Source organism: Chaetodon auriga, chromosome 10 (genome assembly GCF_051107435.1).
Source record: "Chaetodon auriga isolate fChaAug3 chromosome 10, fChaAug3.hap1, whole genome shotgun sequence".
NCBI classification, from domain to species: domain Eukaryota; kingdom Metazoa; phylum Chordata; class Actinopteri; order Chaetodontiformes; family Chaetodontidae; genus Chaetodon; species Chaetodon auriga.
Window position 1 is genome coordinate 8,678,469 of NC_135083.1, and position 14,151 is coordinate 8,692,619.

Here is a 14,151-nt window from a genome sequence, read left to right on the forward strand (position 1 = left end):
TGTGTGTGTGTGTGTGTGCAGGTTTAGCTCTATTCCTCATTCTGTGTTAATCCCGATGCTCTGCACATCTGTGCCCCCCCCCCCCCCCCCCCCACACACACTCACGTGCACAGACAGATGAGCTATGGCTGGATTCCCACTGCACGCATCCCTCTCTCCTCCCTCTCTCTTATTCCTACACATTCACCATTCGCTTGCATCATCATACACAGCAGTAGTGAACCATGGGAACGTTGGTGGTTGCACTCTCAGAAAAGACACTCATGCACGGCAACATGCCTGTGAATTTCCTATTGTGGTGACCGTGTCATATAGCTTGGGAAGATACACTTCACCTCAGATATAAAATTAAAATTGAGGAAGAGAGCGGTTTCAGGGGTGCGTCCAATCTTATAATGAATACTATCATGATGAAAGATAATGACATACTTCCGTAGTGAAATGCTGTGCTGCTCTTCTGCAGGAAAAAAAAGTACTGCAGAATGTGTAAAGGACAGTGGAGCTTGTTGATGGATTCAGCCCATTTGTTACTTTGTGTTCTACATGGAGGGTGTGATTTCACTGTAAATACTGCACTTGAAATCCTGCACAATAAACTAGTGGTTGTTATAAGTAGTATCGTTATGTGAAGTTACATGCTATACTGTGGGTATACAACTATGTATAGTATCTGGTGCCAGTTCAAATCTTCTGTTTTGAAAGGGTGTCATGAGAGCACTCCAGCAAACTGCTGCATCATAGGTCAGGGCCATTTAGTTGCATATCATGTGCAATAATGAAATCCTACCTCATTTGTCACATTTATCAAGAATGTACGGCCTCAAAAAACAAGCATGCAAGTTTGCAGCGATGCAAATATTCTGCAAGATTATTGTGACACTGAGTCAGACACACCTTGAGGTCCCCCCATGGGAACATTTAAGTGATTCAGTAATAAAAGTTACACAGTGTCATTATAAGCTTATTTGGTAGCCTAGAACAGAACCTAGGGGAAATGTGTGGATCATATTTACTGATTGTTAACAATCGCCTTAAAACAAATCATTGCAGTGACTGACAAAACTGTAAAAATGCTTCCATTGAAACCTGCTGGTACCAAACTTTGTGATTTCCCTGCTATGACTTTAAATCATAAGGAATAAACCCCTCCCTCTTGAGTTGCTCTACTGTCAACTAAAAAAAAAAAAAAAACCTCCCATGCATCGGAATGGTAAGACGAGAATGTGCATGGAGGACCCTGGTACGACGTGGAGTAGAAGTTGATGAAGAGATCACTGGCTCTAAAAAAAACACACACTCACATTTAAACTTGTGTGTCGAGTAAACAGAGCTCCATTAGCCGTGGGCCAGCTCGGGACTCACTGCCTGATGGAAACAGAGAGGAGGAAAAAGGGGAAATCTTCGCTCAAACACAGAAGCGCCATGCACTTGCGAGGCAGCATTTAACGCGTCTTCTTCTCGGCTGAAATGTAGTTGATCGCCGCTCGGTGGACCATGTAGTAAGTGTTCGCGCTTGCATGTAGTATGATATTGAGTCCGATATGTCTAATGTGACGCCGAGTAAAAGCGTGGAATGGCTGCAACTCGAGTTAGAGTCCGGGGGTACTTCTCTGCTCCTGCTGGACTGCCGCTCACATGAGCTCTATGAATCATCCCACATAGAGACCGCCATCAACCTGGCCATACCGGGGCTGATGCTCCGGAGGTTCAAAAAGGGCAACATACCCATCCGGACTATCATCCCCAACCACGAGGATAAAGAGAAGTTCATACGACGGTGCAAGACGGACACGGTCGTCCTGTACGATGAGTGCACGGTGAACTGGCAGGACTGTGGAGCTCCGGCGTCGGTTTTGGGTTTACTTCTTCAGAAACTATGGGAAGACGGCTGTAAAGCGTTTTACCTGGAGGGTAAGTGGTTTCGCCGTCGAATTAACACACTGAACAATGAAATTAAACATTAATGTAAAATATAGGCAACGTTAGCTGGTTGTTGTGTGTCTGCGGTGGAGTTAACGTCGGGTAACTGACGCCGCTTTAACGTTACAGTTCGATAGCTAAAGTGTAATTAAAGGCGAATATTTAAGCTAGTTTTGGCGCAACGTTAGCAAACGTAGCATCTTTAGAAACTAACGTAACGAAGAGTTAACGTGACTTTCTGTTAGAGTCGTTGCCAAATGAAGCAGGCGAGGTTTTAAACTTTCACCGTCTTTTAAATTTCATGAGGGAGGCTTGTAACGTTCGTGTCGACTGTCGTTGTCTTGTAATGTTCCAGACGTTAACGTTACTTGTGCGCTAAAGTTCGCGCTGTGTTGTGGGTTCGCGGTCTGCGTGCTGTGCAAAAGTTTGTGTGTTGTGTGTCACTGAGATTCTCAATTAAAATTCCAAAATGGCTGCGCCATGTTTTGCTCTAGCAGGAACAGGCATGCATTTCATGAATGGTCTTCTTTTGGGGGGGAACTCGAGCTACTTCTTTCCAGCTCTGCTTCAATTCCCAACAGCCTTTCTGCCGTTTAAAGTATGATTAAAATAAACAGTTTATGCCAGATGTCGCTTTTATTTAGAAACAATCCACCCTTATTGATGTGACTTTGTTCATTTGTGTTTTGGCTCTTGTCCAGGTGGATTTGTAAAGTTCCACACAGAGTACCCAGAGCACTGTGAGACCCTCCTGGACAGCTCCTGTCCCAGCTCCTCTCCTCCGCTGTCGGTCCTGGGTTTTGGAAATCTCCGGATCAGCTCAGATTGCTCTGACGGGGAATCCGATCGAGAGCCGAGCAGTGCCACGGAGTCTGAGGAGAGCCCCATCCCCAGCAACCAGCCTGCCTTCCCCGTCCAGATCCTACCCTACCTTTACCTGGGCTGCGCCAAAGACTCCACTAACCTCGACGTGCTGGGCCAGTACAACATCAAGTACATCCTGAACGTCACACCCAATCTCCCCAACATGTTTGAGCACGATGGCCACTTCAGGTACAAACAGATTCCCATTTCGGACCACTGGAGTCAGAACCTGTCCCAGTTCTTCCCAGAGGCCATATCATTTATAGGTGAGTAAGTCCAAACTTAAAACCTGCAGTCGCACTTCTCAGAAAATGAATGTGTTGTTAGTGTGTGTACAGTGTGTGATTAGTTGTTTGTTTTGCCTCAAGAAGTATAGTAACCCTGTGTGGGCTGGGCACCTTTTAGTATATGAGACACAAACCAAAGTATTAGTTAAGTAAATTAGTGTGTGAATGTGTTTGTGGGACAGGTGGGTGTTTTTGTGTTACTTTCATAAGCAAATTGTGGTTTATACTGCGATATGTAATGGACGCTCCCTTCCTGACCACTTTTATAGGCTGTTATCAGCTGTCGTACAATGGTATCGCTGAATTTGATACACAGTGACAGCACATTCATCTTGAAAATAAACATATATTTTCCTGTTTTGGTGGCACACAGCGTACTGTTTCAATTTCCCTTTTGATTTGTAGTCTATCACCACTACTGCACCTGAAACCACAGCTTCTGACTTGTTTGTTTGGTGGTTGTAAGGCTGTGTATCATGAACAAGTTTTCAATGGGGTTTGAGGTAGAATGAGGAAGGAAATGTTGTTTCCACTCTCTGGGGCTGTGTTTGATTGCAGGGTCACAAGTTAGTCGTCGTGTTGTTTAGTTGGCAGTTGTTTGCTGATGTCTGTAGCTAACGGGATGTTAAGTAAACGGTTTTCTAGGTCAGCTGAAATGTTTGAACAAGAATTGAGCCTCTCATTCAACAGCAGCAGCTTATTGTGCCATCAACGGGGTTACTTCTAACTAAGAGCCAGAATAACATTAATTACCATAAAAGCCCCTAGAAATTGTAGCACGGAAAAGTATTAACCAATGAAAATATTATTTCAGGTAATCTGGAGACTGCAATATTTGCTGTACTTGAATAGTCCTCATAGCTTTCTGCTGACCACAGTTTTCCCTTCCTCTCACAGATGAAGCTCGGTCGAAGCAGTGTGGCATCCTGGTCCACTGCCTGGCCGGCATCAGTCGCTCAGTCACAGTCACCGTGGCCTACCTGATGCAGAGACTCAACCTCTCCCTGAACGACGCTTACGACTTTGTCAAGAGGAAGAAGTCCAACATTTCCCCCAACTTCAACTTCATGGGTCAGCTCCTGGACTTTGAGAGGACGCTGGGGCTGCACAGTCCCTGTGACAACCGTTCCACCAGCAAGGAGCAGCTCTTCTTCACCACACCAACCAATCACAACGTCTTCCAGCTGGACACACTGGAGTCAACATGAGGATTGATTGAGCAGCCTTTTGGTTGGTTCCTGCAGTGTCTTTGAGGTTTTCTGAGCTTGCCAGATGCCTGACTAGCTGACACAAGCAGTAAGTCAGTTACAGTATTTCTGCACCAAAAGGAACTACATTGATCTTTTAAAGGAACAGAGCGTGTATGCAGACTCTGTTAAATCCAGTCTCAATGCCTTAATACCTAACACAGGGGTGAATTTTGCTACCCACCATACATGGCATTAATCAATGGTCATCTACAGCCATAACAGCAGGACATTTCATAACTTTTCTATTAAATCTATGATTGTTGTTAGACTGTTACATGTTATTCACCAGCTGTAAAGTGGATGTTTGTGTATTACTTTGTATCGGTTATGATTATTGCCTTGTTGGTCTAAAAGGAGTCTTTGGCCAAGCAGAATGTGTTCTGGGTGGGGACCAATCTGAGATGTATTGATGGTACTCTAGCTGAGGGAAATAAGCTACTACAATGATCCGGCCTTGAATTATTGTCCAGTTTCTCTTCTGATGACTGTTGGCAGCTCTCATGCAGCAGAATGGACTTACCACAGAAAGCATTTTTTTCCTCATGCTTTCACTCCTAATACCTTCCACAATGGTGAGCACCATGATGTTAAGATCAAGTGGCCCCTTTGGTGAAATATCAAAGTTAAAATATTATTCAGAAACACTCCTGTACATTCTGTTGCTTATAACTGCATTATTTGCATGTGATTGTGCTCTACCAAGGACCTTGTTTTGTAACCTCTAGGTCATATTGCCTGTTGTTTTGTTGAGGCCTTGACCATACCTTAACATGTAATTGAACTGTTTGTCAGTTACCAGGTCGCGGTATAGTGTATAGGACTGGCTTTTATCATGATTGAAAGGAACAAATGTGTAAGGTATCAGTGTATAAAAGAATGGATGGTCACCTTATTTTTTACTAAGACAGTCTTCAGTCTGCAGCTACTCCTTCTGTGGCACAATAATGTTAAGGGAAACATGATGTATAATTAGCTGTTCTCTATTGCCAGTCTCGTCTCAGAACAAGCGAGTGAGTTTGATGTATGAGAGGGAATGAGTGGAAACAAGTTTGACAAAATGTATTCTTACCTCACAGAGAGACATTTTCAGGGATTTTTATACAAGGCATCTGTATCTCGTCATGGCCTCTTAAAGTGCATCCAAGGGCTGTTTTGTTTGGTATGTTTGTAAAGATGTACATAAAATGTGGTTGTTATGGGGGACATTTTCTCAAAATCATGAAGGATGCGAATGTCACCCTATTTTGACCCTTATGTATAGTATATGTAAAGGTAAATGTCCAAGACATTCTGTACAAGTTTATACAACAAATATATTGTATATTTTTACTTGAATATCTTTTGTTTGTCTTTGTTCAGACTTTGATAGCACGCTTCCATAAAACGAAAGTGGTTGTGTGGTTAAGTCAGGACCTAAGATTGCACTGAGAAGTCAAAGACATGAGAGCAGTGGCTCTGTGCTGTCCAGCCCCAAGGCTCTAGGTGTGGTCAGATGTCCGCTTTCTGTCTACGCTTAATGCCTGGCTTCCTGTCTCCCACAGGCTTTTTGACACAAAGACAAGTGACAGGGCCAGATCTGTCAATACCACAGTGCAGACACACCCACAACCAGTCACTCAAGCAACGCTTAAAGGAAGAGGAAGATGACACAGCATGTTCTCTACCACAGATACAAGACTTCCGACCGCTCTTCTCTGCAACTTGGGGAGTGATAAAATTCAATGACAGTGTTGCGCAATAGATGTGTGCTAACCTTGGTTAAACATGTTTTTAGTTGTTGAATATGATTTTAACATTTATTAGCAAAAGTGTAAGATCCTGTAAAGTCATAAATGCATTGTTTAAAAAAAGAAGACTATCTTCTATCATGCATGAGTATCTTCACACTCATCCTGCCATTTAGAGAGAAACTACTTTGACCATTTTCATTATACAATTTTAAAAAGTATTTACATCAAAGTTTATATTAATGTATCACTATATTCAGTTTCCCTGAGTCTTAAGAAGCAGTGAGTAATGTTCATGATTTCAGGCAAAACAAGGTTCAGGTGTTCATAAGGTGAATCAGAATTGGTAGACGCATCTGTTATCACTCATGGCAGAAATCAGGCAGTGAGGTTTAGATTACTCAAAGTATGAACGTTTCCAAATTTAGGCGTAAAGTTGCTGGAAGCACTATGTGTTATGTTAGATTTATGCTTCGTTAGAGCTCCCTGAATGCTCCATTGGTTTCTTATTGTTTCTACCTTGTCTGAGAGATTTATTCATATGTTCTTCACTACATGACAGAAAGATGATGTGGTGAATTCCCTTCCCTGAAGAAATTACTTCATGGACTGAAGCCAAGCTCTCTAAGTCAGGAAAAAAATGGGTGGGGGAAATGTTATGTTGATCTGTGCAGCAGTTCATGGTCCAATAACTGTCACTCTGTGGGATTTAATGACTTAAATACTGCACTAAAACAGGTTTAGTTCCAGCTTCAGGGGCTGAAATGACTTGAGAATATTGCAACAGGCAAAAAGTAAAATCTTCAACTTTCACAGCAGCAATGCAGCACATGAAGAGACTTGCCTAGCAACACCTCGCATTTGTGATAATAAAAGCTGTTGAGTGATAGGTTTTCCAGCATGACTGAACCCGGCTGGCCACATACCTGCAAGGCAAAACCTGTGATTAGGTCTGAAAAGACACCCACGATAAGGCAGAGGGAATGGGTAGCTGCAGTCCATGAAAGAGGAGTGCGCTGCCTGGGGATGACGGGCGTAAGAGCCATTAATTAGACAGGTCCTGTCTGTAACTGGCACTGTACATTTACAGTATATGGGCCGTATTGTAGTAAGTAATGATTAGTGAGTAATGATTTATACAACCCTGATTCCAAAAAGGTTGGGACGCTGTGTAAAACATAAACAGAACAGAATGTGATCATTCACTAATCCTTTTTGACATATACTCAAAAGAAAACAATACAAAGACAATATATTTAATGTTTTACCTCATCAGTTTCAGTGTTTTTTTCAAATAACAAACTGGGTCAGGAGCAACAGACTGGGAAAGTTGTGGAATGCTCCAAAAACACCTTTGTGGAAGATTTCACAGGTAAACAGGGTCATTGGTAACAGGTGATAGTGTCATGTCATGATTGGGTATGAAAGAGGCATCCTGGAAAGGCTCAAAATATGCGACCTGCGAGACCATTTGACAAAACAAAACAAAACAAAACAAAACAAAACAAAAAACAAAACAAAACAAAACAAAACAAAACAAAACAAAACAAAACAAAACAAAACAAAACAAAACAAAACCACCCCGCAATAGTAGTATATTAAAACATTCTTCTGGGGGGTCCCTGAATGCAACACGTACGTAGCGGTTATGTTTCATGATGACGCGCATCATGGCGACTGACAGGAAAAGGACAGTTGATAGAGAATGTCGCACTTTACAAGAGAAATGGACAAACAATTCTTCGTTTTTGGAAGTAAAAGGCAAGCCAGTGGGCCTACTTTGCGGGGACGCGCTGGCACTGATGAAAGAGGCTTTTCTTGAGCGCCATTACGACTACAAACAAGCTAAACTAGATGAAGTGCGTAAACGAACTTGGCAAAGCTAACTGCTCTTCGGTGGAGTTTGAGTGACCAACAAGCAGCTTTCGCAGCGCCACATTCTGACAGAGACAATGTTGTGCAAGCAGGTTTTATGTTGAGTAAGCTAATAGCCAAGAAGCTGAACCCACATTCAGGAGAATTTGTTAAGGAGAGCCTTGTTGCTCCTGTGGAGCTGCTAGCTAGCTAGCTGCTAGCTAGCCAGCTGCTAGCTCCAACCTATGTAAGGTTATTCCAAAGAGTCAGTTTGTCTGGAATAATTCATGGAGATGAAGGGACACCCGACGTGTAAACACAGTGATAGCAAGTGTCAGTGTGATTTGGCCTTCATGTTGGACATTACCAAGAACCTCTCAGAGCTGAACCTGAAGCTGCAGCAGCTTCTCTGCTCTCTGCTTTCAGGAGGAAATACTGTGCATGTTCCTACTCTGCAAGAACAAAAGCCTGCTATGACATCTGCATATGCTGGTGATTGTGAAAACTCCTTCAGGCATTTGGTGAGAGGTTTCAGGACATGAAAAGTCAACAAAAGGAGCTGAACGTATTTGCCATGCTGTTTAATGTGGAACCAGCTGATGTGCCTGACAACCTACAACAGGAAATCATGGAGCTGCAAAGCAATAACAAGATCAAAGCTACAACAACCTCCCTCTGCTCGAGGTTTATGAACCGTATGTACGTCCTGAGGATTCTCCCACCCTGAGGAGACATGCGCTGAGGTTTGCATCTCTGCTTGGGACAATCTACAGCAGTTCTATTGAAATCTGACTCAGACTTGTCATCATCACTACCATCTGACATCAGACGCCTTGCCAAAGAGAAGCAGTTCCAGCTATTGCATGAGAGGTTAGTGTGGTAATATGTGTTCAATAACTAAGTATAGCCCTTGAAGGAGGTTATAAAAATGAAAAAGGCCCTTAATAGGAGAAAGGTTCCCCACCTGGTGTAAAGGGGATCACTACATGGGCTTGTTGTCATTAAACAGAGTCCATTTGCAAGTGATTACGCTTGTTTTACACAGCTTCCCAACTTGTTGCAATTGGGTTTGTAAATAGACACACGCACCCTCAAATACCAATTTTTATTTCTGTTGTACAGCAGATCATCAAATATAACGTACAAGAGCTGTTCATGTGTGGGATTGCCTTCAAGCTACTTTCAGTATTTTTTGGCACCAGCTATCCCGTGCCGAGTGTCTCACCTGAGAGTTAAACATAGCCTTTTGCATTCTGTAATTATAAATCATTTGGTGTGCTGCTGCCAGCTTCAAAGCGAGGTGTGGGGTCTTAACAGCTCCTGTTATTCCCCAGTCCCAAGTTACTCAAGAAAATCAGTAGGAAACTCACGCCTGCTCATGTAAATAGAAATTACAGAGCTTATTGTGAACTGACAGAACTTTTTAAGAAAAGCCTTTGAAGAGAAATTATACTTTCCATATATAGAAAAGGGGATGACTGTGTGTGTAATTCACAAGCTTTTTTTGTGTGTGCTCTCACAGTATGTTTTGTGTGACAGATAAGTGGAGTATTTTTTGTCTTGTTATGATCACCCCATGAGGGGAAGCAGAGGCTAATGCCGTGCTTACTCAGCAGTAGTTGCTGGGGAAGCAGATGTGCACGAGACTGACAGGATTTTAGCTCAGGGTGGGGGCGAGAAGGGCATGTGTCTGTTTGTAAGCATGGTGTGTGTGTGTGTGTGTGTGTGTGTGTGTGTGTGTGTGTGTGTGTGTGTGTGTGTGTGTTGTGGAGGCTGAGCAGAAGCCAGTCAGAGCTGGTTCACACCTGCTGTGGTTATAAGAACATACTTAGCATACTGCATGACTGACAATAATTTCACAGCTGCTTCTGCGTCTGATGCACAGTAACCAGGATAGTTCATCTATTCAGCTCAACCTCGCTGCGTAGAGAAACTCGTTTTTAGATGAGGAACAGTAGAATTGATTGGTGTTTTTTTTTTTACAGCAGGTCCAACAGTTCTGATTTCTGAAATGGTCACTATCCTATTACAGATACATGTTCAGCATCCTGTAGCAGCCAGTCTCGTCTGAATGACTGCCATCTTTACTGCAGGGATTTTTGCTCCCCTGGTCTCACTCTGTTTGTGTACAGCAGATGTTCAGGGCAGAGGAGAATAATCCTAATCTCAGTATTTTGCCCAATGCTGTCTCTGACATCATGTCACTGAAGAGGGGATGACATCATGGATGCTGTCCTCTGAGCCATGCTGTCCTTATTTTTGAGTTAGCATTTAGACAGAGCCGCTGGTGGGGTACAGTTGACACTTGTTACCAGCAATGATGGTGAACATGAGAATTTTAATTATTTCTAGGTTGGCATGGTCACATTGAATCGCATAAAAATACCCTTTAGTCACGGTTTCATATAACTGTAGCCTGTTGGAATGGCATGTATTCATCTCGTGTCGTTGGGGAGTGCCATTTCTCAGAATCCTTGAATCATATTGAAGCCATTTGCATTGCTTCCCACTTCCCCATATTTGTAATGGAATAAGCATAGATCCAAAGTTAGACGCGCTCTCTCAGCCATAGAGAGGAAGGACACATTTACAAGCTGAACAAGGCTCAACTGTGGTTTGTCGCCATACTGTAAAATTTAACAACATTACCACAGCTAATAATCATAATCATAAAAAGAAATACTTCAAATCGTATGCTGATCTTATTTGCAATGCTGTCACCCATGAAGATTCAGATGGCTGCTCTTAGGAAATCCATCAGGTCATGCTAGACTTTCCGGCCATCTAACAGGAAGTATCTTATCTTTCCAAGAAGCCACTACTGATAGACTATCTTTTCAAAACAGCGCTCACAGCCCTCCTTACTGACTCTAGTGAAACAAATCTTTTCTGAGAGACATGTATGTCCTCTGAGGAGGAAGAAAAGTGTTAGTTTTGGCAAGGAGAATATTGGGTCATGTGTAAAGCAGAGCCACATGGAATACTAGTGGCAGAGCTAGGCAGCCATCTGTTAATACCAGAAGTCTCTCATTTCGTGGCCAATTTCACCATCCGGCGATGTACGGTAGCCTGCGCTCACCAAGCACCAAGAACAAAGTGATATTTGTTTGCAGTTTAATCTGTGGCAGAGTGAATGAAAGGGAACATTCCTTGCATCTTGCTAGACCCAACACAAAGTAAAGGTCATCTGTCTATCATGTGTTCTTGCCTGGGATCTACAGAGGAGGCCGTGCTGGGAACTGTCTTGCTGTCTGGTATGCCATTCACACAAGGCCATATGTTGCTCACAGTACAGAAATGCTGAGTGAGCCAAAGAGCATGTCTGTGCCTCGGGATGTTCTTCTACAACATTGGTGACCAAAATAATGATGTCATAGCTCAGAGGAGAGGAATTTCCAATTGTCTGTCACTTGAAACAAACACGCAATGGGCCTGCCAGAGGGAGAATTTTTGTTGAAATGTCTAAGTTTTCCAGCTAAACATGCAGTTTTATACTATAGTGAAACATAACAAAGTGCATTCAGCCCAGAATGGACAAACCAAACACAGCTTTTGCGTTTTGCATGAGGTTCGAGGTCACCGCAGAAGTGAGGGGTATTAAGTTGGTTGCAGTCTACAACCTCACCGTTAGATGCCACTAGATCCTACACACTGGTCCTTTAAGTAGTCCATTATCAATATTTTTATACTAACAATGAATCACATTGTTGTATGTAAGAGAGTTAGCGCATGACTCCACAGTTCCTCTCAGCTCTACAAAGCTTTACAGCAGCTCATTTGGGTGTTTTTCTGCCCTCAACTGTACTGTGTTTGGTTCATGGCACAGCGCTCATGGCAGTTGTTTTCACCTGCAGCAGACGAAGCTCTGAAACACTGTACACTACCAGAACCAGATGGCAGACAGACAAAATTAGGGACTAGCTGATGAACATTAGCTAAGGAGCCAGCTATTTTTCTGAGTTAGTGGAAACCAAAACAAGCTAAGCACGACTCCTAATGAATGCTAATATTGTTCTACAGACTGTAATGTTGAAGTATTTTTCAATTTTGTGGTACTCTGCTTAAGTACGTTCCGGAGTAAAACTTCAGATCATATTTTTAATACACAACTTGCAGTGGAGTGTTTTAACATTGCTGCTTAGATATACAATCTGAATACTTCTTCCACCATTTTACACACATGCAAGTTTCCTTTCTGAGTGGTAAAAATAGATAAACCCTCAAGCGGTGCATTAAAACAAAAACAATCGCTGTTATTCATTTGAATGAATGGACAGTTATTGTGGAATTTGAGAATTCTGTGTCTTGTAGTCTTGCTGTTCTATGGGCCTTTATGGCCGGGCAGTCCAGAAACAGTACTTCAGTGTTCTCAGCACCAGAAGTGGGATGGAGCATCATGATACAATATTCTGTCTGTTCAAGTTTGATTTGCAGTCCTTCCACTCACTCTTTGTCTAAAGCGTTCCACTTCCTCATTGTGTATTTATGGCAACAAAAACAACCTACCGAAAGAACAGGCAATCGTCTAAGTTTCTGTATGTATCCACAATGAAGATCATTTAGAGCAAATCCAAGGTTTCCTTTTGTTTTTGGAGAGGATGATGTGGCTCATAGATGGCAGCATAAAATCATTCTTTTACCCCAGCCAGACTATAAACAGCACCAAATATAAGAAAATCCTTATCACATAACTAAAGAGAGAACATTAGCAAACTATTAAAGAGATTTTGGGACCATACGTGTGTATTTTTATGCCACTGTGAATGATGGCATGAAAAGTTTCCAGATATTAGGCTGTGATATTCAGCACTGGACAACTTCCAAGACCATGTGATGCAGAGAAGCAAGAAAAACAGGAATCCTCTAAACCCAAAAGCCTGCTGGATTGAAAACCAGGTCTTGGTGTGTGGGCGGCAGAGAGATGGTATGAGTAGTTAACGCCTTCCAAGCTCTAAAACATGTCCGGGGTATTCCTCGTTCTTCCGGGGATTTTATACATCTATAAATCACACTGAGCTGGGAAAGGCTATGAAAACATCACACTGTTGGTGTAGCTTAATACTGTAGTTTTGGAACAATTTCGTGGTGGATTCTGACTCTTAAGTGATCTAATGGTTGAATGGATGATTTATAAATCAATACAACTGTGCAGCCGTGTGTGGGGATGTTGTGGGGACATAAATCTGTTTACACAGCCGCATTGTGGGGACTTGCCGTCCTTCCCCGTAACGTAAATCATTAGACTTTAGGGTGAAGACTTGGGTTAAGGTTATTGTTAAGGTTCGGGTTAGGGTTAGGCAAACTGTGGTTATGGTTTGGGTAAGCCTCCCGGAAATGAATGTAAGTCAGTGTAATGTCCTCTGAAGTAATGAAAACATGACTGTGTGTGTCGGTGTGTGTGTACTATATACAGCTCCACATCCGCCTGACTCACTCTTAGCCAATGGAATAACCTGTTTTACCCCACACACACACACTGGTAGAATAAAGCTGAATGAAGTTGGTTACATAATATTGATCGCCTCCTGTTACCTATGCAAATCCCCTCAATCTCAGTCACTTTTGAAGGTCAGTGTAACAGAGGTGTGTGTGCGCCTTACGCACTGTAAGGAAACAGGTCTTACGGTGGCTTATGTGTCCCCGAAATCCACATTACCATAGGTGGCTCATAACCGCAGTGTGTGTTAATAACAGCAGGCATGAGTCATCAGGCCTGTCTTGTGCAACTGCGTCACTTCTCCACCCAACTTGCTGCTAGTGCGCCACACCCCAGATTCATTCACACACTCTGCTCTGCTGCTGCCCAGCCTCTCATTGATGGCAGGGAGAGCACTACTCATCCTGTTCCATGCTGCAGACGGCAGCTTATAGAGCTTATAATGGACTTTGGCAGCAGCGCAGTGCAATCTGTGTGAGAAAAAAATAGCACATCAAATTTTAGCATCTTTTCACCCCAAATTATTGCTTGGTATTAATGCAGCGTTTTTGGTTGGAACAGCTGGACTGGAGATAGCTGTAGCTGGTGCAGTTGATGTAGTGTGTTGTATTTGTCAGTCTGTTTGGTCTGGCGGAGCAGCACCGCTGATTGGGGTTTAAAATCCCACAAGTATAACAGACCATTAGGACTGAATGGAGCTAACAGGACCCTCGGGGAGCGAGAGATGGAGGGAGGTGGGGAGGCCTTTGGACGCTGTCATCAGTCAGGCCACTGACGTCACCTGCTCACACAAAACACAGCCAGCCTCTTTC

The 14,151-nt window shown here is 43.0% G+C and overlaps 1 protein-coding gene across 1 annotated transcript; it reads left to right on the top strand.

The window, feature by feature from the left end:
• Window positions 1-1,186: 1,186 nt before the first annotated feature.
• On the top strand, window positions 1,187-5,654 carry LOC143327654 (dual specificity protein phosphatase 7-like). The gene is made up of 3 exons (XM_076742115.1): window positions 1,187-1,911; window positions 2,622-3,050; window positions 3,969-5,654. Exons 1-3 carry the CDS (start codon window positions 1,542-1,544, stop codon window positions 4,277-4,279), a joined length of 1,110 nt encoding a protein of 369 aa, XP_076598230.1. The 5' UTR covers window positions 1,187-1,541; the 3' UTR covers window positions 4,280-5,654.
• Window positions 5,655-14,151: the final 8,497 nt, after the last annotated feature.

Excerpts from the sequence above, each read along its gene's own strand:
- LOC143327654 (XM_076742115.1), top strand. The coding sequence starts at position 1,542 with ATGTCTAATGTGACGCCGAGTAAAAGCGTGGAATGGCTGCAACTCGAG. Across the intron at positions 1,912-2,621 it reads TAAAGCGTTTTACCTGGAGG|GTGGATTTGTAAAGTTCCAC; the intron begins GTAAGTGGTTTC and ends GCTCTTGTCCAG. Across the intron at positions 3,051-3,968 it reads AGAGGCCATATCATTTATAG|ATGAAGCTCGGTCGAAGCAG; the intron begins GTGAGTAAGTCC and ends TTCCTCTCACAG.